Here is a 22,920-nt window from a genome sequence, read left to right as displayed (position 1 = left end):
ACTCCATTCATTCTGCATTTTTTGAGGGTGGCTCTTACAACATGAACTCTTGGAACAAGTGTGCCTAATGTTGTCATTCTGTGCTAATTTGCAAAGAAAGCTCCCCCACCGATGATTCCTTTGTCTTACAATGTAAATTACACATAAAAAAGCATCAGAACTTTCTTAACTTTATAAACAAGAAGTATGTTTGTATCTTTTTACAAGCCAAACAAATACAAATATAAGAAAGTCTGACTGCAGCATGCATATATTCATTGGTGAAAAGTTACTTTGGAAACAATGTGTCAAGGCAGTACAGTTTTTAAAAAAGCAAAGATGGAATCAGTTATCTCTGACAGTATCACTTCAGTACTCTGAAACATCACTGTGCTTTTGAAATCCAGCATCTTTGTAAACTTGTCGTTTTAGAAATGTTAGAGGCTAGACTGAGAAGAGCAAATTGAGTGGATGAGGTAGCAAGATGTTTGTTAGGTTTAGTATAGTCGTGGTATTGTTTCTGCATGTTGCAATTTGTCTTGCCTCTAACATCACAAATTCCAGCAAGATTTTTCCAGTGAACGATTAAATCAAGTAAGGTTTCTGAGTGTGATAAAAGAGAGAGGTGAGTGAAGCTTTCACTGTTTGAAACTGATTTCTAAATTACCGGCTTCTACCAGTTCTTTATATATGTGTATATACTGTTAAACACTTGCTTAGCATGTGAATTTGTGCTCTGTGGTATATTGATACACTACCCTGCTTTCTGTTTTAGCTAAGCCTTGTTTATCTAGTGGGAATGAAGTGATACTCAGCAACAGGAGACGTATAGTTAACCGTATTTTTCTGTGTTTTGTGTTGTGTCTTTCTCCTGCTGTGTTAAACCACCACACAAAGCCTTTGTGTTTGGCTAGAGGGGAGGAGAGCAGCTGCCTCTTCAACGTAAGATACCAGGATCCTCAGTGGTCTCACAGGGATGCGTCTGACATGGACCAGCCGCTGTGCTTCCTCCCCCTGCCTAACTCTTAAAGCACTCTCTTCCCATGGAGGAGAAACCTGAGCTTTGTTTGCTTGATCTCAAGGATCAATTATTTCGCCGTGCATCTAGAAGGTCCATCTGACAGGCTAATTGTTCAAGTAGAGATGTGCAAGAATTAAAATGAGCCAAATTGACTAAATGCAAGCTGTACCGTAAGGAATCCAAGAACTGCACATCAGGTTTTGTTTAAAAATTACTTAGCATCAGCTTGATTTCTTGTCAGTGATGAAAGAAACTTGTTCAAATACTTAATCTTTTATTTGTTTTCCTTTAATAGGATCGTGTTTAGGCTACTTAAATGAGAATTAATATATTTAACTTGAAGAAGAGGAAATCATTTCGAGCAGTAGAGTACAAATAAATGGGGCACTTTAATTTTCTGCTTTTCATACACTAACAGAGCACTTTAATGCTTGTCCTGTATTCCATGTCAGATAGTGATGGAATAAAAGTTAACTTCCCTGCCTTTGTTGGGAAACACTAACTACTAGAATAGTGTGGCTGGTAGTAACCATATCTTGTATGTTCCTTCAGAATTACTTTTTTGAAAATGTCATCCAATCTTTTATTTAATCTTTATAACTTTATTATATTTATTAAAATTTTAGAATTGTAGTCTTTTTTCTTTCTTTCATTTTTTTTTCCTTCAGTGCTAGCTGCTAAGTAGTGTACTCTGGTGGGAATCAGGCACTTTTTTTTTAAGCTGATTATGGAATTGAGATGCCTTTCTTGGCAGTTTCAATTTATAGTCTGTTTTTGGTGGTGGTGGTGGTGGATGTTTTCTCCTCTCTATTAGCTTATACTTCACTGATTTTGAAATCTAAGTAGCAGAAAATGCATACAATAAAATTTGACCTTGTGACCCTTCACCTTTTTATATAGTTGAATATCTTTTCTCCACTCTTTAGAAGTCTTGTAAGTCGTAACTTCCAAGAACTTACTCTTCAAACCTGTTTTTCAAAGATTTTTCTCCATTAATTTAAAACCTTAAGGAGTTTTAAGAAAGGAAGGATTGAATTTGAGAGGAAGGCATACAAGCAGGGCAGAGTGGGAGACTGAAGGTGTCCTTGTGTCCTTAGCATTTCTAACAAAACCATATGTTATTAAGACTTCAAAAATGTGTTCATCTTTATGTTCAGGCGTGTCTTTCTGTGCTTCTTGTACTGCATGGTTGATTCCATGGTTCTGTGATGGAAAACATTGCTCAAATGCTATTTCATGCTGTTGCTTTGTCTCTGAAGAGATTAATCAATTATCGAGAATTAGGTTATTTGCACTGATGAGGAATTCCATCCGGTAAGTCTTCCTTTCAGAGAAATGTGTGTATGTGCATTTCTTGTTAGCCTTGAGGCTGGTTACAGAGGAAGCTTTGGAATTGCTGGAAGAGGCGAAGGCTGGCTGCTTCCTTGTGGGTGAAGTGCCCCAGCTCGCTGATGGTCTTGGTGACAGCAGTCAGATTTTCCAATACAAAACCGTCTCATGTATAAAGAACAGGTAAAATATGTTGAACTCCCTTTGAGAGCTTGTAAAAGATGTGAAATAATACGAGGCCACTTTCTTATTTCTGGACATCATGAAGGGATTCATTAATTGGTGCAGAGATAAGTTACTCTCTGGAGCTGAAATGGGGCAAAACCAGTGGTCGAGGTGGATGTCCTCCCGATCTGTGTGAACGGAGATAACGTTAACACATTTTTGAAGCCCTTTTCTCACAACTGGCATCACGCCATCACTGTGGCCTGTGTTAATGGGCTTGTCTCAGTGGACTGGTCCACAGAATCGTTTTTGTCTCATGGATTTTGCCTGTTCCCAGTGCTTGGGAACAGTCTCCATTCAGCAGCCACTTACTGGTTGTGAAAGAGGGCTTGCTTTCTGCTCTCTGTCACTTCCCAAATAATTTTCAGATAAGGTTTGTTGCTTTTGTCCGCAGTCTCTCAGTATATTAATTTTTTGCAACATTTCTAGCGACAGTTATTTGATACAGTGTTCTTCAGAAATGTAGTAAGAATTGGATTGCTTTGTTTGGTGGATAGCAGGATGTGTTTTGTTGCAGCTGTTAAGTTTACTGCTACAGTAATGCTTCAAATGCCGCTCTTGGCTAGCAGTGCTGCTTCTGAGCAAATTAAGCACGTCTGTTTAGCTTCAGTGTTGATTATTTAAAAAAAGGGGGGGGGGAATCTATAAATAGTGTGTGCTTCTTTTCAGCATCAAACTGGTGACTTTTTAGAACATTGGCATTGTTATTTTGTTTTAAACACAATGTGTCCAGTTATCTACTGTCTTGAAATAGTTTATTTTCCTGTCTTCCCATTTGTCAGCATTCTGCATTAAATAGATCCAGAATGTGTGTTATCAAGTGATTAAAGCTGTATTAAAAGAGGAATGCCTGTGCTACTTACTGAGTTTTCATATAATGCTCAGCATTCATATGTGACACTTTGACTTTCTGTTTCCGGTGGTCGAGAAAATCAAGGTATAATTCCCAAAGAGTCGGCCTAGGACAAACTGATGTGTGGTATTCTGGGAGCTGAAGGAGTAGAATTGATATTGGATCAGAATTCTTTTTCTGTATAAGTTTGATCTGCTGTGATGTAAGGCTCTAAGGATTGTTGTGATGATCATGATAATTTGGGTGAAGTGATACTTCTACAGTTTTGAGTAAGACAGTATTTCCATTGGGAACGCTGTTGAACAGTCCATCTGGATGGAGAAAAGTAAAGAAAGAATCCCAAGGCAGATCAATGTGAAGAAAGTATTTATTGGTCTTGTGGGAGGTATGTGCTAACTAACCCAGTCATATTTTGTCTTGACTAGGCTAGGCAAGAACTTAGAAATTGATGCTGAAATTGAGGAGCAAGTTTAAGCCTCCCGCATTAAAGCAGATGTATACAGGAACGAAGCTCCATCACTGGCTGGTGTTTGTAATTTATTTATAGCCATATATACACATAAACATAGTTTTTGTGTGTTAGCTACTGCAGATGAAATTGCACGTTATTGCTGAACCAGTCTAACAGCTGGCTGCTGTTTAAAAGTGGAAGATGATGTCCTCTGCTGTGCCTTTTCTAGTGCCCATTGAAATCAGCTGTGTTGATTTAACTTAGAGACTTGACAGTGAATGATTTCAAGAAGGGGGTTGTTTATATTGCTATTTTGCTGATATAATTCTTACTGGGTCATGCTGTTACATGCAACCTCACTCTGAATGTCTAGCTGAGAGAAGTAGCCATAAGCAGATCCTCTCTCTTACAGTAGCTTGGGTACTTGGTTGGTGCATCTTTCTGCCTTTCGTAACCCAGGAAGAAGGCAAGAGAAGGAGGAACGTTTTACCTAAGAGACCGCATTCAAGTCATGCTCCACTCTCTTCCCTGTTGATTAGGAGAAGGAAGTTTGGGCTGGATGCCATGTTCCATCTGGACACTTGCCCTTGTTGTTCATATTGTTCTTATGTATTTCATTAGTTTTGAGCCTGGGATGCCTTGGCCATTTGGCTGTGCTTCTGTAAGCACACTGTGCTCCAACCGCTGGACTCACCTTTGAGTCAATTTTTTCTTGGCCTCCCTCTGCAGGACAGTTCCATCAGGGAGCAGCTGTACGTTGGCTGGCTGCTTGAGCTGGTAGGTAATACACCAATTCTCTTGTGAGGAACTGCATCGGTGTGTTGTAACAGCTTCCTGAAACATTTGTTTTTCCTAAAGTGAAGGTTTGGACAGAATTGATTTACGGTCTGCATCAGGACCAGGGCCTGCCACACAAGTAGCCCTGCGGTAGATACTGCTCATATTCGATGCTGACAAATTGTAATATGCTCTCATGTTCCTTGCTCTGAAAGAGGTAAGACCTGGGGTCAGAGGAAGCTACTTTTGCTGTTATGTTGTCAGGTGTTACTGTTTTCATATCTACAAAATTAAACCCGCACTCAATCATTCTGAAATAAAATTTCTAATTTTAGAGATTTTTAGTTGTATAGAGTAAGTGTTTAGACATTCAAAATATACAAATATAGCAGAAAATATGTCAGCAATACAACTGGAATTATTTTTAAAGTCCAAGCTTTAATTCTTAGAGACTAGGTATTTAATATCTTTTTTATATACAGACAATATTTCTGAAGACATGCAATACCAGTATGTAATGCTTTTAATTGTTTAACTGGGGATGAAATGAAAAGCTATAATGTTTTTTGGGAAATTGCAGTTGTGTTTGTAGGGCTAGTTTTGCATTTGTTTGTCAGCTAGCTAAGCTATAATCTGAGTTTGTACTGTAGGTTTTCTGATGTGTAAGAAATTGATACAACTTCTGAGTCTCTTGATCCACAAGCATATAATATGTAAACTTATTTTTATGCAATATTCTGTGATACCTTTTTTTTTTTTTTTTAACTAGGTCCCTGGACTTGTCAAAATATTTTTGACAAGTTTCTGGACTTATGGCAGAGTCTTAGCATGCTAAATGTACGTAAGATAATACATATCCGTAATGAAATATATTTCTGTATTTAGTTTTCAAAGATTAAAGACTTATTGCATATCTCAGTCTGGCTGCTTTAAGACCAAGTAAACTGTTGTAGTTATTGAGGCCAACTTCGTGCACAGCACCAACTTCTCTGGGACTTCTCTAACTCATGTTTGTTATCAGTGGTTGAATAGGAGCATATAATTTAGAAATGCATTCAGTTACTTCTTTTCATCTTTTCAGAATTAATTTTAAGAATTTCAGAAATTCTTTGAAATCATTCATGAAGCGTTCTAGTAGTACAACATCCTTATTGACTAAAGTTAAAGACCTTGGATTTTTTTAATCTTTGTAAGTGACCTAAATGTTCAACTGTTGACTGTTATGATTTTGTATGTTAGAATACAGATTTCTTGTAATTACTTAGGCTAAAGAAATTTATATTTAATAACCTAGAGGAATTGTGCTTCATGTTTTTGACACTCAACACATATTCTCCAATATTTTAATATATTTTTTTCTGCATATTTTCTTGAAATGTGAACACCAGCACTGGAAATAATACTCCAGCAGCAATCCTAACACTAGCAGAGAGATTTTATGATCTCCCTTAATATTTATTTGCCTACTCATCCACAGTTGTCATAGCCTTAACACTGCAGTAGATGTGTTTTATTAATAGTGACTGATGATCTATATATCATGTTAGATGGTGTTTCCATGTACAGCAGGGAGCACAGAATGTGATGCCCTCTCTTACTGGGGCAGACCCTGAGTCGTGTGATTGCAGGACTTCGAAAAACTGATGTAGTTTGTTCTGTACCACTTCGCAATCTAAGGATCAACTATACTCCTTGTAAACTATTTTTCTTACGCTGTTAATTAAAACACCTGTGAATAAAGAACCGATTGCAGTGGGACAAATTAGAGATGTATTAGTTCTGAGACCTATTATTTAATGTGTGATTTTTTTTCTGCCATTTTATTTTCTTAAAACCAGGCTGCTGTGTGCTGCTTAGATGTCTTAGAGCAGTATAGGAGCCACAGCCTTGTCACCTTTGCAGGTCAAGGATGTGGGGCCGGGGCTGGGCTGCTGCCTGCTGTGCTGTGTGGAGCTGGCCACGGTGCTGAGCCACTGCCACCAGCCCCTGCCCGGCACCGGGAAGAGGCTCTCATTCCCCTTCCTCTTTCCGTTCCCGCTCCCTTCGTGCCGGTGCTGCAAGCAAACCCTCCTGCCGAAGACGTTTTCCCAGAGTGAGCACATCCAGCTTTCTCACTGCCCTGCTTGCATCGTGTTCAGCAGCAGAAGCTCCGAAAAAAATTAAACCTTGTGCTCCAAATTACACCAAACATATTTACTACGAACCTTGAGCAAGAGATACAAACCTTTCCAATGTGATTCTGTTAGTGCCACTGTAATGTGAAACTTGAGCAGTCACAGCACGTCAGAATGAACTTTCAGATGGTGTATAAAGGGCAAAAACATTAATCTGCCTGGAATTTAGCACTTGTCACAGAACAGCTGTCTTGTGACCTCTTGGCCCTGGTCCTCAACAGCATCCTACAAAACAGACTCCAAAGATGAGCCTGGAAAATAACACTAATGTCTATAAACAGCTTTCAGGTTATTACAGATGTTTGGCTTGTCCATTTCCCGCAATGTTCTGTCTTCTTCCCCACACCACTCTTTTCTTTCTTGACGCACTTTAAACATGATTAGTGATGGCACCATTTTCAATAAATGCTAAGTACATGAAATACTTCCCACCCCCATTTTAGTAATTTACAGATATTCACTTCCCTCCCCAACAGTTATCCATTTAGTAACCATTAGGGCACGTTCATTTGCATCTATGCATAGTTACATTGCCAAATTTGCTACCATTTTAGGTAGGCAGGTATGGTTAAAAACATGAATGCTCATTGATACAGTTATGAAGCACTGCATTTCCATATAAGTTAGTTGCATGTAATGTAGTACACATAAGACACATGTAATATATATAATATAAAATGATGTATATGGATGGATGTAATTCATACATATTCAGTATTCTACATTACAGAGTATGTTAGCATAACAGTATTGTAAAGAATACTACATTTCTAATTCCCTGCATTAATTTTTACATTAATGCAGATATATATCAGAGAATTGATGCAGAGCAGAAACTACTAAGTTTGCTGGGCTTATTTATCAGCAGTTATGAGAAAGTAGCTACATGAACTGGGAGAGAAGCAAGACTAAACTAGATATTTTGAACATCTGGCATCTTCCTTCTCCCCTCTTCCCATCTGATTTATTTTCCTCAAGTCTTTCCTGGCGAGAGGTTTGGATGTCTTTATGAGGATGCCATGGTTCTTAGGCAAGAGCCTCACTTTCTTGGGGTGACCACAATTCTGCGCAGTGTGACTAAGCGAACTAACTGAACTGAAGGAAAGAAAAAATGCTTTTTGCACTTCAGTACTGCATCCCTCAACACTAAAATAAAACTTCCGAGAATGCATCTGAGATTTTATTCTCATCTTGTTTTTCCCATCACTAGCTGTCTCAGCTCAACAAACTTTCCCAGGGCAAGTTGTCCTTCGGTCAGACCTGACAGCTGGTAATGACTGACAAATGGATTAAAGAAATGTACTTCTGCCCTGTTTCCCACCTACCCCCCTGAATGTTAGTCTTGTAGGGTTTTTAATATTTGATAATGCAGTAAAAGCCTAGCCCTCTTAGGGGAAGAAATTCTATGTCAGCAAAACGTCTGACTACTTCTCTAGAAAAGGATGTACAAATCTCTCCGTCATTCTGATTTGTAGGCAGGTGGTGCTCAACCAAAAGTAGGTGTATATGTCTTGAGTGCAATTAAGGGAAAAAGAGCTGAAGCCAATGGTAAGAACTGAATAATAAAAAAAAACAAAAACTGAGTGAATTTATTCAGAATTTGCCTCTCTACTATGTTTCCTATGAAAAAGGTTGCAAAGTTAAGATTAAAATGTGGCTAAAATTCAGAGTTTCCATATGGCATCATGTTAAGGAATATCCAACTGTGAAACTATTAGAAAAGTGAATTGTATCAGATGACAACAGAATTACAGGAATTCTTGTTCTCCTTTTCATCAGTTTCATATTGTAAGGGTATTATATGTCTTCCCAGTTGTTTTATGGCAGTCATTTATGTAGATGCTACCTGAGGTAACAATTGATCATGGAATAAGTTTTTATTTGAACTCAGAACATAGCATTGCTGTACCTGGCCTTCAGTGAGTTCAGATTCATTCCGTGAATTTTTATTGCTAAAAATCTGGCCCAGGCTGCCTGCACCAGCTGCATTAAGAGAAAAATAAATTTAAGTTAGGAGATGCGTCTTAATGTGTTAGTTCTGTGTATCCAACATGTAGGATTATTTGAATGTAATGATTAGAGGCATTTCCTAGTTGTATCTGAAGCCAGATACTGGAAGGAAAAAACATCCCTTGTCTATTCAATATCTGTGATCAATGAGCTACGGTCTGCTTTTATCATACTGAACTTTGTGTGTAACAGAGTTACACGATAACATGGAAAGCAAAGATGATTGTTGTCTTAGGGTTGGCATAGATTCACTTGGCCTGAATTCTTTGGCATCTGTGGGATAAAATAATGGGAAAATTGTAAGTAATGAATGAACTCATGTCTAAGACACATTTGCTGTTTTCAGCAGACTGCTGTGTGGAAGCCATCCGTGATCCTCACATTTGTGAAGCAGTCCATGATCGTCACTGTTGATTCACACCATACTTTAAAACTCTACTGGCTCAGTTTGTGCATGTGTAATTTTCTCTACTTCCTGAGGAGTGTTTAGTCCTATTGAGGAGAATCATTGGCTGTGTGAGAAGTAGGCAAGGCATTACAAAAGTAAACATTAAAGGCTGGTTGTGATGAGATTATGGTTTTAAAGATGATGATGCCTATATGTTTTTCCATGCTTTTGGTTTAAAATTAAATCGAATTGCAGATTCCACAGATTTTTGTTGTTGTTAAGATGGTTCTAAGTAATCAAATCAATTTTGGCATAATCTGTCCCTGTTTAGGATATTTTTTTTTATTAGAGTGGAGGGGAAATGATTGCACTGTGTAAAGCAAGGCTTTTAGCTGGAATAGAGAGGAAAAAATAAATTGTTGACAGTGGTAGTGTCCAACTAATCTAACACCAGCTATGCTTTACATGTACGTGTAGATTTTTAAACTAGCAGTGCCACCTGGAAAGCAATTCTACTCAAAGGGAAGTGAGGAAGATAAGAAGCAGAATAGTGAGGTTAGACTAGTAGAGGAGTGTAATTCTATGGACCTATAGTAGTACCTGTATGTTTTGTGAAGCATATCTCCAGTTTTAGCAATGTTTTAGCAAATTACTTGTCTGCTGCTAAAATTTGCAATCAGAACCTCTCTGTCATGTGGTGTAATTTTCAACTACGTACATAGGAAAAAATAGTACTTCCTAAAGCAATCTTGTTTTTTTATTAATCTAAAGAGCTGTTGTAATTCAAGTAGCTGTAGTCAGCTGTGATATCATTTGAGTAAGATTACATGATGTTAAGTGGTTTTGATAGCACTGTACAGTTTAACATTTGAGTCTTTTACTGTAATAGCATATTCTGTGAATAGCTTAACTTTATAGCAGTTGGTATAATTTAAAACCTTACTACAAAGGATTTTAGCAAAAGCAGTATTATAAGAGAATATTTGATACTTATTTAAGAATATAAATATGGTCATAACCACATCATGTAAGGAGATGAAAGAATAAATGTAACCAAAAGTGAGATGCATTTAATAGCCTGTGAATTGTTTGATCACTGGTATATTTGAAATTGCTTCAAACCCCACACTGCTCCTTGACTGCTACAAACCATGCTTTCTTTAATCTCTCTATTTTTAAATATAAGTTAACGTTTACTAAAAGATACATAGAAACTCATTTTTAAGAGTTAATATTCTGTATTTTCTAAATATATATATCTTAGTAGATTTTGATACTTCATCTGGAGAGAGCATTTCTAATTGTAGTGTTTGACAGAATTGCAAACTTGCTCTGTGTAGGGGTACCAAATTTAAAAGGGAATATTCCACTTCAATTATAATTAAAAAAAAAAAAAACACATGAGCAAATATGGAAAATTGTTGAAAGTTACAAGACTGTAGTATAGGTGAAAGTTATTAAATCAACATAATTTCATTTCTGTCTGCAGCATGGCTTGATGCACCTTGATTAGAGGTAGAATTTATGCTTATAATATTAGTGATTAGTATTAGTTTTTAATGTGCATGTGAAAATCTGAATTTGAATGAGAAGCCTGGTAATGGAGGGAATGGGAAATGTGTCAGTTGATGGGAAGAGTACTATAAATAGATATGTTGAGACTATTCTAAACTAAACCCAGCCCAAAAAGGGAGAGACAGAACTTGGAAAATAGAAGGTGAAATGATGGATCAAATTGTACTTGAAGATCCTGAAGGTTTCTTGCATACAAGAGTTTATATACCTTTTTTTTTTTTTTTTTTTTGTCCAAAATAACTGCCTTACAGAAGTGCCAGGAAAAAAAAAAAGTTTACCTGAGTTGATATTTCTGTCATTGTTCCCACAATGGGTAGTTAGTCAACAGGTTTAGAGTCAGGGATTCTTTTAAGCAATTGACAAAAGATTATGGACAAGAATCTAATTCAAATCACAACTTGCCAATTCAGATCATATGAATTAATGGTGTTACAAGGAGCAGAATTTCTCTTTCCTCTCTCCATCTTCCCAGACGTGTAGATGGGCAGTCTGGAGCAGACTAGTGGTCTGTATTCAACAGTGGTCTTAAGTGGATGCCTGAGAGAAAAATACGAGAACAGAGAGTGCATAAGAGAGTGCATTGTAAGCTCAATTTTCTGTTCAGGGACTTCTGAGCTGGATATGGTTAATAAATATTTTCAGTAACCTGTGACAGTTTTCTTTTCCATGTAGTTGTCCAATGTCCCTTTGAACCATTGTAAACCTTTACCGTTCACAGCATCTGTTGGCAAGAAGTTGCCACATTAGCTACTACTTCATGAAGAGCTCTGTTCATGTGTTTGTTCTGAGCCTGGCTTCTGCTTACGTCTTCTGTTTTATTTTATTTTTTTAATTTCCTTTATTGAATAAGATCATGGGTAGATGGTTCCTAGCCAATGTCTCCATGCCCCTAATGATTCTGTAGACCTCAGTTGCGTACCCCTCTATTTCCTATCATCTCATTTGAAAAAAAAATGTCATTCATTACTTCAGGTGGAAATTATCCTGTATCTCTGATTATCTTGTTCCACTTCCTGAACTTCCTTATTTTAAGTTTTTAGATAGGAAGGATTTGAACTGCATACTGTACTCAAAGTATCGGTGAACTATGGGTATATAAAACACAATAATAATCTTCATGCTGTTGTCTGTTTTGTCTGAATTGCTAACATTTCATTGTTTTTGACTACTATTTATCATTAAGTTGCAATCTCTTGTAACTGTATATCATAATAACTAAGATCTTCTGATTGCAAGGAAGAGAAGTTAGGATTATTTTTCCGGTGTACATGAGTTTTATCTACACAGAACCTCACCTACCATTTAATTCCTCAGTTATTCAGTACCATCAGGTCACTCAACAGTTCCTCACAGTTGTCCCTCTTTTTTTTTTTTTCTTTCCTTTTTTTTTTTTTTAATTTTTATTAAACAAACAAAACCCAACAAACTAAAAAACCACTAAAACCCAACAAACTAAAAAGCCACTAAATCAGATGTTATTGCCAGCCAATTTTTGTTACCTTAGTTGTCACCCTGTTTTCCAGGTTGTCTGTGAAAATACTGAACTGCACAGATCACAGCTTGCTCCTTGCAGAACTCTTCCTAGTGATCTCTTTCTATCACCTGAACCAACTGCCTAGTCCTGCTTCCTGCCTCTTAACCAATTATTTTGTGTGTGTGAGGACTTGTCCTTTCTTGCCATGTCTGTTTAGTTTCTTTAAAAAGGTTTTGTCAAGTGCTTTTTAGGAAGCCAAACAGACATTATTTAGATCCTTCTTGCACACGAGGCTATTACAGGAAGCTGCGCACTGGGCACAGCTCAATGAACATAGGCTGGTGGTCTGCCAGCTGGGCAGAGCTTGTGAGTCACTTGAACGCCATCAGTGGGGACGGCAGTTTGCTATTCACGTCACCCTGCTGATCGTCTCACCAACATGCCTCTGCAGATTTTTGTATTTTCAAAAAAGTTATTCCCATTTATATTTAGAGTTTACCATGAACTTTACTTGACTGGATTAACTATTCAGAAATTGATACCTATTAGTTGTATCTATTCCCTTTCTTGCCCAGTCTTTAGCAGCAGCTTTTTTTTCTCTGTAACTGACTATTCCAACATTTCAAAATGCTGTAAGAATTGTTATTTTGAGATAAATCCAAACTATAAGTAGGTTGATATTATATTACTACGTAACTATTTCAAATCATTGTTTGATTTCAAGCTTTGTATCAGTGTTGAAAACCACGTGTAATATCACTTCACTCTTCTTCAATTTTACAAGGATTTTAAAAACAATTATTGTAATGCTGTATAATTTAGGTAATTGCAGAACTACCTTTCTATTTGTGTGTTTAAAATTTGTTTTACATCATGTAAGCGATCAGAGAAATTGTTTCTGTGAAGGCTTTTATGACAGGTAAAATAAATTCTTGTCATGGAAAAAATACTACTCTGGTTCCACTTAGGTTTGTTGAAACTATCACAGTTATAGTGGATTAAAGATACAGAAATATGTATTTTTTAACAAATGACACTTATTTTTTAATGGATTTTGGGGTAATTAATAAGGTTTCACATATCTTCATATCTTTTTTTTTTTTTTTTTGGAACTCACTCTTGAGGAGTTGTGAGGAAATTGAGAATAATATAATTGTAATGAAATTAACTTCTCTGAAGGTTTATGTTTCCGTTTCTTCAGTTTTAAAGGCTCTGCACCTGAGTCTGTAGTTCAACAACTGGTTTGAGTTGAAAGCACCACATAAATAGTCCAGCCCTTCCCTCTCCCCCACAGCTAACTTCCACTTTTTCCCTTGTTCTGACATAAATCTTTGTGCAATTGTGTGACAAATCAAATAAGGAAATTAACTCACTCAACTGAAAAATACCATGGCAAAACCACCATGGTTTGAATAGAGTTTTTGTTTTATGATACATTCTAGTTCTCCCTGGCCAAAAATTTCTGATTTTCTGTAGGTACTAAATTAGATCCTGCATTTCTCACAGGAGCCGTAACCATATAGTCTTTCCTTGTCACACGCTTACCTCAGTGCTTCCTTTTTATTATTGGAAGGTCTCAAGTACCTTTCTTTTCAGTTGCTCTAATCAAGCAACATAATAAAGTTTATTTCAGTGCAATTGTTTTCACGTTAAACTTAATTTTGAATTTGCTGCACCTATTTGGGCTTGAAAAGGGGTTTGTGTGCCTAAAACTTGTATGTTTTTGCTGCCTGTTTAGTAAAAGATCATATAGTCCTTCCATAAGCTTTGCCTTACTTTACTTCTTTGTAATATTCTTGTGCTGGATTCTGTTGCAAACTGGAAATAGTGTGGTAGCTTAAAATATGTGTTTTTGAAATAAGGCTGGTATCTTGAAACTAAGTGTTATATATTTAACTTTGTCTTCAAACTGAGGAAAATATTGCCACTTTTGTAATAACAACATAGCTGAATGTGCAGAAGTTGCCAGAAGGGAATCTAGACTCTTTGGCAGTAGATCACAAGACAGTTGGGAGCTTTTCACACCTGGAATCTGCAAGTGGTGATGAGAATTTTGGCACCCAAGAGCTTGAGATAGGAAAACGTAAAATGGCATTGGTTATGTATAGTTTTTTTTTTTTTTTTTTTTTTTTTTTTTCCCCACAACCAGTACAGTTGGAAATTTAGGTCAAGGTCTTAAATTTAGCTTTCTCATTGACATGCTGGATAATGATTTTTAGTGATGTTCAAGAACCCCACTTCCAATGAATGCATGCAGAAAATATTCTAAGTGTAAGATAGCTTTCTAGTTTGGGTGTTCAAATAGATGCACTTAAGGCATTTTTGGCCTTAGAATTTGCAATTTGAAAAGGATTTTTAGGGTGTCTATGGAAGTAGACTTTACCATAAATTAAATGGAGTTAAGACCTTTGAAAATGTCCTGCCTTGGTTTTCTGTTTATACTGACTTTCCTTTCCTCCTTTAAATTCTTCTTCTGCTCAAAAGTAGAAAGCACAGAAGTGGAAAGTGACTTTGGAGGATTCCAGTTATTTAAATGAATGAAGGCAGCCAGATAGAAATAATAACACAGAGAGTTCCTAATAGCAAAGCATTGATATTATTCCACATGGGAGGCCACAGGACTTATATTTTTCTTTTTGTGGAACAGAAGTAATATTCTGTCCTTGTTTTGTCCTGAAATTTACAGTACCTGCCTTCAACCAAAATTGTCTGTGCTATTTTCTCAACCTTGGGTCTAGATTTAAACATTTATAAAGACTGGTAAGCAGAGATTGGCTTCAGTTTAGGGTGATCTCTAAAGAAATTCTTACATACACAGTTACACGTGTACATGCACCCAAATTACATTACATGATTGTCTTTGTGTGCTGAACTACACTCAGGCCTTAGAAATGTGACTTCTTTTATCTGTAAGTTTTGCATTGTTATCTGATAGCATATGATCTTTTCATATACTTGTTTGGGCTAAATTACAGAAGTCTTTTGGGGAAGTGATATGTAGTTAAAAGCAGTTTAAGTGAGTACAAGAGTTTTGAATAATTAATGCTTTGTGTACAATATTATATTTTGGATGTAAGGACCAATTGTCCTATAACTGTATTATACTGTGGTCGGTTCCCAGGCAAAGGAAGGCTTATGTTATGGAAAAAAGTCTGTACTCATTTTGTTGTCCTAGTTATTCCATGAACTGTCACCTGGAAATAAATTTGCCAAAGGGCTAATTGTCTTTAATTGTGGTAATTCTGTTATCCTCTCTATTTCCTCTCTTGATATAAACTGGTCTGATAGGAAAACTGATGAATGTATAATTTCATGAAATATGTTGCAATTAAAATGTTCTTTACTTGTCTAGGAGAGTAATAAAGAAAAATTCCTTGTGCAGAAAATGACCTTACTGCCACCTGTAGAACTGCACTGCTGAAGGACTCATCCCTTGAATGTGTAAGGGAAAGCTTGCACCTTAACTGCATTACTATACAGCATTAACTATTCATGTGCTTCAGTGGGATACAGAGCATGCTGGAACCTTCTTAAATTCTTTACCAGCATTATAAACTCTTCAGCTACTATGCTGAAAGCAATAGCTGGCTGTATTTCTGTAATATAAATGGGACTATCTGAGTTTTTATGAACTTTTTATTCATCTGTGGAGTTGTGAATGGGTCCAAACAATCTGAATTTAAATCCTCCAGAATTCAGAGAAGTTTCAGTTTTGGTTTTGTTCTGAGCACCCCCTCTGTAAAATGTGTATATATGTCTGTCCAAAAAGTCCTTTTATCATAGAATCAGAGAACAGCTAGAGTTGGATGGGACCTTTAAAGGTAGCCCACTCCAAAAATGTCATTTTATTCCATACAAATTTGAAGAAGGTAACCTAAACTGCACATACCAAATTATGTTTTCTGTCATTAGGTAAGGAGTATCAAGATATTTATCCACTGCAGTACATTAATAAGTCTTAATTTTTCAGTTTCACAGTGTTGAGGTAATTAGAGTACACATTAGAACAATGAAAAGCAATCTATAACAGACTGTGAATAAAAGCTTTAAGCAGTGCATGAGAGTAAACTTGCAGGTGTATAAGCATCTGATACAGTTGTGATTTAGCAGAAGCATAAATCTGCTTTAAACTTAGGTTAGGGAAATAAGACTGTGAGCAGAAATAAATGGAAAATCCATCTTCTGTCCATATTAAGCATTGGTATGACTGAGTGTAATTCAGTGTTGATGTCTCACTCAGGGTTGCTGCCCATCCTGCAAAAAGAATGTGGAGCAAGGAGAGGCGTTTCAAAGGAGGACCACATAAAAGACTCGTGGGATAGGAAGGAAGGCTTAATTTAGAGGAGGTTAAAAATGATTTGATCCCTGTGTTTAGATGCTTAAATGAGGTAAAATTACCAGGAATGGAATTCAGTTCTAAAAGTGTGACAAAGTCCTGTAGTAAGAAACTAAAATTAGGCAGATTAAACCTTGAAACAAAACAAGTCCTGCTTGCTGTGAAGGAAAGGACTCGCTGAGACATTTTATCAAGGAAGGCAGGGGACTTCTCATCATTTGGAACCTCATGCATCAAGTACATCTGCGTATTCACTGAGGGGGGTGGTGGTGAAGGGTGGCCTGAACAGGTTGAAGTTCAGGCTAATTTCAGGCTCCCTGGCCTTGAATTCTGAATACCTGAATACTCAGGCTCCTTTATCTGGGGTCTTAAAGAATCAGGTTGTCCAAATTAACCTCAACATGTTCATAAAATTTGCGTTTCTTAAGTAAAACAGTACTTGCTATTCTACGTGCACTGTAATAGGGCTAGCTTCTTAAGCTTCAGGAGGTGTTTAGCACCTTGCCTTCGGGGCTCAGGAGAGAACTTTGGCTTCCTGTGTGTGGTTGTTTAATGCGTCCTGGGATTTTGGTGTTTTGAATATCAGAGTATGATGATGTAGAATAGATTTTCTTGCTTTGTAATGATATAGGATGTCAAGAGATTTAACAAGCAATTAATGTACTGGAACAGGATTGAGGAATTGTGCATAAATGAAGATTTTGTTATCCTGGTCATGCAGATGTTATCTATAGCAACAGTATTTTTACCGTATTTCTTAAAATATGGCATGGTTCTGTGGGTGTATGTATTGTAACATTGCATTCTGGGCTAGTTACTGATGCTCCCTTAGTGTGCTCAAGCCTCCATGAATCGATAGCTTTCAAAAATGTTTGTCAAAGCTGTGACTATAAATTGTCATTTGAAATGTATCCAAAAAAATAAAAATAAAAATCTAATCAGATACCAGATCAAGGCTGATAGCAATACTGATACAAAACTCTAAAATCATTGTTGTCATATCTTTGCTTTAGCAAAGCATTTCCTTTTTCTGCAGGTGATGTTATTTCTCTTGTTTGAAAGCTTTAGCAAAATTCATTATTTCCAGTTTTAGATTTTGCTGCAGCGAAATGAATACTTTCTCCATTACTTTCTATAAAAAAATGCCAGGAAAGAAAAAAAGAGTCAAAAAAAGTTAAGACAGTAAAAGTACTACTTAGTGAAGACCACCCCGTAATTGGAAAGTGGTAGAAGAATAAACAAAGGTTTGGACAAATAGAAAAATCGTTGAACATGCTGTAAATGTGTAGTTTTAGAAGTGTTTAATAGACCTTTGTCCCTTTGTTAATACTGTTTCATTTTCTCTTTGGCCCGCTTAATTCTTGACTGTGTTATGATAACTTTATTACAAAGGTCAGTAATTATGGTCAGTGGTTTGTAATGCTGAGAGTGTTAACATAAATCACCATGGCTTTCTTTAGAATTTTGACCTTATCTACAGGAGAGAATTTACCAGCACCAGTACAATTGAAATTGGTTTAGTTCAAGTTGATTAAATTCCAGGGTGGACACTCTTACTCAGAATACATATCTTAATTTGGTTTCACTTCATTTGTTTAAATTAAACCAATTCAGGCTGTGTATTCATAATGAACATGTTTTCACAGGTATTTAATCCACTCTAACTAATTAGGTATAAATTCAAACCTTCAACTAATTCAGATTAATTTTTCTCCAGAGGTTTCTGCTTTGTTGGAGTTGGTTCGAATGTCAGAATTTACAGTTCAAGAAAGAAGGACATAAATTAAATAGAAAAAACTAATATGGAAGAATATGAATATAAATATAAAAAAAAAAAAACACAACCAAAACACAATCACTGTCACATTAAATCTCTATCTTTAAAACTAGGTTTATTAAACAGTGATTTTATTTTATTTTATTTTAGGGTTTTGTTTTTGCTTTAAGTATAATTTAACCACAGTAGTAAATTTGGCATTTCAATGTATAAAAATGTATCCTGTTAATTTAAACCAGAATGGTTGTATGGATGTTGTATACCATTGGTGTGCTGAATCAGGGGTAAGAGAGCTTTCCACTTTTAGTTAATACTGTTTTGGCAGTGATTGAAATAACTGACGCAAATACACTTTTGAAGAGTCTTACATTGAATAAGAGAGCTTGTATCATTATATCAGTCTAACAAGCACAATTCTAGAAAAGCTCATAGCAAATGAAATAAGCTTTTTGACTGGTTGGAGTGGGTGCTGATGAGAGTCATTATGTGTGGACTAATCTCCAAAGTAAAAAAATTTATATTGCTATATAAAATTTGCTTAGATATTATCACCAAAATTGAAGAATTAAAGTGAATTACTCAACACAAGTTTTTTTTTATTTTTTTTTATTTTTTTAATTTTTCTTTCACCTTTTAGCTGTTTGTACCCTGGCATATACCAGTGAAATTGCAGTTTTAGATATATTTAATCATAAATAATACTAGTTATGTGAACTACATTGTAAAACATGAAGTAGTTGGTAGGCATTATAATAAATTAAATACAAATTAGAATTTCGATATAAGTATTTATTTCTCTAATTTTGAGGTTAATAGTTTTTCAAGCTTGTTATTATACATGTATATTACTATTATTTAATCAATTATCTAGTAATGTATTAATTATTTCATGGTTAGAAAGTTATTATTAAAATTGAAAAATGTAATTATGGTTTACAACAATTTGAAGCTGCCAGCATATTGTTACTCACAATATAAATTTGAAAACGTTTATATTCACTGGCATTATTTGGAGGGTGGGCTTGGTAGTTTGAATGTGAGCAGGTTAAAACAATTAAGGAACAATATACTTGGATTTTTTTCTGTGCTGAATGTTGTCTGTAATTCTGACATAAGTTTCTATAGGATATGAAAAAGCTAGGTAACATGCTAGGTGAGAAGCACAACTGTTTCTGTATTTCATGTCATTCTGTTCATCACTGATATCCTGTGTTCTGTGCTGTTTCTTCAGGCAGTGGTTAAATGGAAGCCACTCCTGGGATCTGGATGGTTTTTGCTGACCCAGACTTCGCATAGCAGTTCCCGCGCATCAGGAGGTTGCAATGAGTGGAGGAGGGGAGCAGCCTGACATCCTCAGTGTGGGAATCTTGGTCAAAGAAAGATGGAAGGTGGTGAGTATGCCTTCCTGCAATTCTTTTTCTCCTTTAAAAATATTCCTGTTAGGATATTGAATCCAATCAGCTAGTGATTATCTCAGTCGGAAATCGCTCAGGCATCTTCTTGAAACTAGTCAGATCGTGAGACTTGTTACTTCTTATAGAATGCTCTTTCAGGACCTTGCTGCTCTTCCAAGTAGAAATGAATTTTGTTTGTTATATTGCAGCAAAGATTTATTCATGACTGATTTATATCCATTTGATTGTGTGCCCATATTGGCTTTACTGTAAATAGCTCTGTTCCATTTTGGTGTTCATATGCTTTATTTACATCTAGAGAGTCATAATATCTGTTCTAAACTATTTTTGCTGGGAAATCAAGCAGAGTTCTCATAGTTCCTTCTCCACTCTCCTGATCATTTTAGAATTTTGATGCATGTAGATTTTTTTGAGATTCAAAACAAAACAAAACAAAGAAATCCTTGTCAAGGTAGAATACATTGAGCAGATGTGGGAGGAAACCAATGAGTGAATAGGTAGCTGTTGTTTGAACTCAAAAGCCAAATGGAAGTGACCAGAGGGTGGAAAAGGGGATGAGCTGTTCAAGAGGAAAATGGAGACAATGCCTTTGTGTGTCGGGATGAGTATTTAGGAAAGCCAAAGCTCAGCATACAGTTGAAACTGGTGAGGGATATGAAAAGCAACATGAAAAGTTTCTGTTGGGACATTGGCGGCAAAAAGACCAAGGAGAGTGTGAGGTCATTGCTGAATGTCATGCGTGACCTAGTGACAAAGGTGGAAAATTCTTTTTCTGCCGTCAGAGGTTCATTTGTGCCTGGAATTATTGACTGCCATCATTATTGGATATATGTTAATGATTCTGGTGTATTTCATCTGAGGATAGAAATTGATCTGTTTATCAATGTGGTGGCTTGTTCATTTGTTATTTTAGTCCACAAGCCCAAAACAAAACAACTTTCAGAGGCAGTATTGCTCAGTCTGGCCATGTCTCAAAGCTGGTAAATTGAAGTTATATGATAAATTGCTGTAAGTCTGTACAGTGAGTGGCAAGGACGGCTGTGTCATGTCTTTCCTTTTCCTCTTCCCCTTTCTCACCATGCATTTTCACTGTCCCCACTGTGCTTATACTAGTGCTTATGCTGAAAATCACAGTCAGATCAACATCTGTGTTTAGCTGTTTGAACCCAGACACTAGCTCAGGGCTCAGGAAGATATCGGTATTACCAGACCAAGTAGTAGAACATTACCAGACCAAGAGGTGCAGGCCAAATGGCCTGTCAAGTGGCTGAATCAGTTACAAAACTACATTTGATTGTACAACTTGTACATATAGGCATACGAATACATCTATACTGAATCCCATTAAAACCTGCTAGATTTTCCAATGTTTAGATGGTATCTGTTCCCTTTCTGTAAGGACTAATGGTCTGCATATGTTAAATACATCTGAATCTAACCATGTTGTACCAAGTATTTCATGGGACTTGAAAATACCCTATTTCTCATAGTTTGTTGTCATTTTAGCGTTAACACCAGATTCTTACATGAATACTACCTAAAACAAGTCATGTCCAAAGATACTAACTTATTATTCAGGGTTTGTGATATCCTGTACCTGAACTTGTTAGTTTTTTTTAAATGTGCTGGTTAAGGAGTAGTAGCCTTAAGCCTGTGGTTGTGTTTTCATTACCCTGCTTCAGAGAACGTATACAGGCTGTCTGAGGGGAGATTGAATTTGTCAGCCGCTAGTGTGCTTTTTAGAAGGAAGTGATCATCTGAATTTGCAATCAACAGATGTTGCAATAGAAGCTGATATTTAGGTGGGTTAGTTAAATTTTAACTTAGTGTGGCGTCTATCCAATGCACCTTTTTAAAGTTGGCAACGTAAGGCCAGAGGAAGTGAAAAAAACTATCTTGAACCCTATTTTCCTCATTTTAGGAATATTGGAATAAAACTTGCTTGCAATGGTAAAAGATCTTCAGATCATAAAATGCATGATGAAATACTGAGTATTGTTGCAATCTTACAGAATAAAAATTTCATGTGATATGACTTGGATTTAAAAATGTAAGGAAAAAAGTGAATATACCTCATTTGATCTGTTTCCTTCTTCTTAGAGGTCTAGGCTATTTTTAAAAATGTGTTTTGCTTCTCAGTCAGGTGGCTGATTGTCTAGATTAGGAGACATTAGATTCATTTTCAGAATCTGAAGACAGGTCAGCATATTGCTGATCTTTAGATCCTCGGAATGTTTAGACAACATTTAATATGGTGTAGTCTTTTTAAAGTGACATTTAGAAAATCATGACAGTCATTTCAAGGTAAAATATAATTAAAGATAAAAAAGAAAATGAAGTATTGTATATTCCTTGGGTTTTGTTCATTTTGTCTCCGTTTCTCTTTTATCAATGGTAGGTACAGGAGAGATCACCATATGAAAACATTATGAAATAACATTGACATTTTTGATAGTGAAAGAGACGGGTCATTGTCTCCTGTGAATATTTAAAGCAGAGTGAAAACACAACTATTAATATTTCCTCTGAGTATAGCGTAAACTAGTTAATATGCCAGGAGCATTCTTTGTACCTCCTCCTAAAATAGATGCATGTTGCAGTGGTGCCTGTTTCTTTGGAATATCTGTTAATAAGAGTAGTGTTAGTGAACCATAAGTAGATGAGCAACATTTAATATACATATTCAAAGATAATCTTAGCCACTTTTTTTTCATTTATGATTTAGCTTTTGTGTGAGTCACTGCACAGAATAGAAATTTCTGGCTTTTTGCACTAAGTACAAGAAGTTGTATACCTTTAGTATTGTGTATTTCTGAGGAAAAAAGAAAAAGATGGCATATTTTTAAATGCCACTGTGCATTTGTATTTGAAGGTCTGTGTGTAGCATATGGCTATTTGAGGAAAGTATATATTCAGCATGCTGACTTTGGTCAGTTTCATGCTGGGAATTGTACTCTTATAGTGTATTAAATGAAGGAATTTTAGTGCAGATGGACATCAGGTATATTAACTTGTTTTCCTATGATTCTCTTCCAAATTGTCTGTGGTTAACCATACCTTTTTAGATTTTTCAATAGCTCTTTTACTTACTCAAGGATACAATTATATTCATTTAAAATCTGTTAGTAATACAATA

The 22,920-nt window shown here is 36.1% G+C and overlaps 1 protein-coding gene across 3 annotated transcripts in view; it reads left to right on the top strand.

Annotated features, from left to right (window-relative positions):
• The window catches only part of TTBK2 (tau tubulin kinase 2), an 85,182-nt gene that overhangs the window by 1,084 nt on the left and 61,178 nt on the right, over positions 1–22,920 (top strand). For all 3 annotated transcript variants that reach the window (XM_082760483.1, XM_082760484.1, XM_082760482.1), the window contains exon 2: positions 19,601–19,760. In XM_082760483.1, the coding sequence (XP_082616609.1) occupies positions 19,692–19,760 (69 nt within the window). In that variant the 5' untranslated portion in view covers positions 19,601–19,691. The remainder of the gene's footprint in view (positions 1–19,600; positions 19,761–22,920) is intronic.

The sequence above is a fragment of the Aythya marila genome (assembly GCF_965140915.1).
Source record: "Aythya marila genome assembly, chromosome: 5".
Taxonomy (NCBI): Eukaryota; Metazoa; Chordata; class Aves; order Anseriformes; family Anatidae; genus Aythya; species Aythya marila.
Note: the sequence above shows the minus strand (reverse complement) of the source record. Positions and strands in the feature narration are given on the sequence as shown.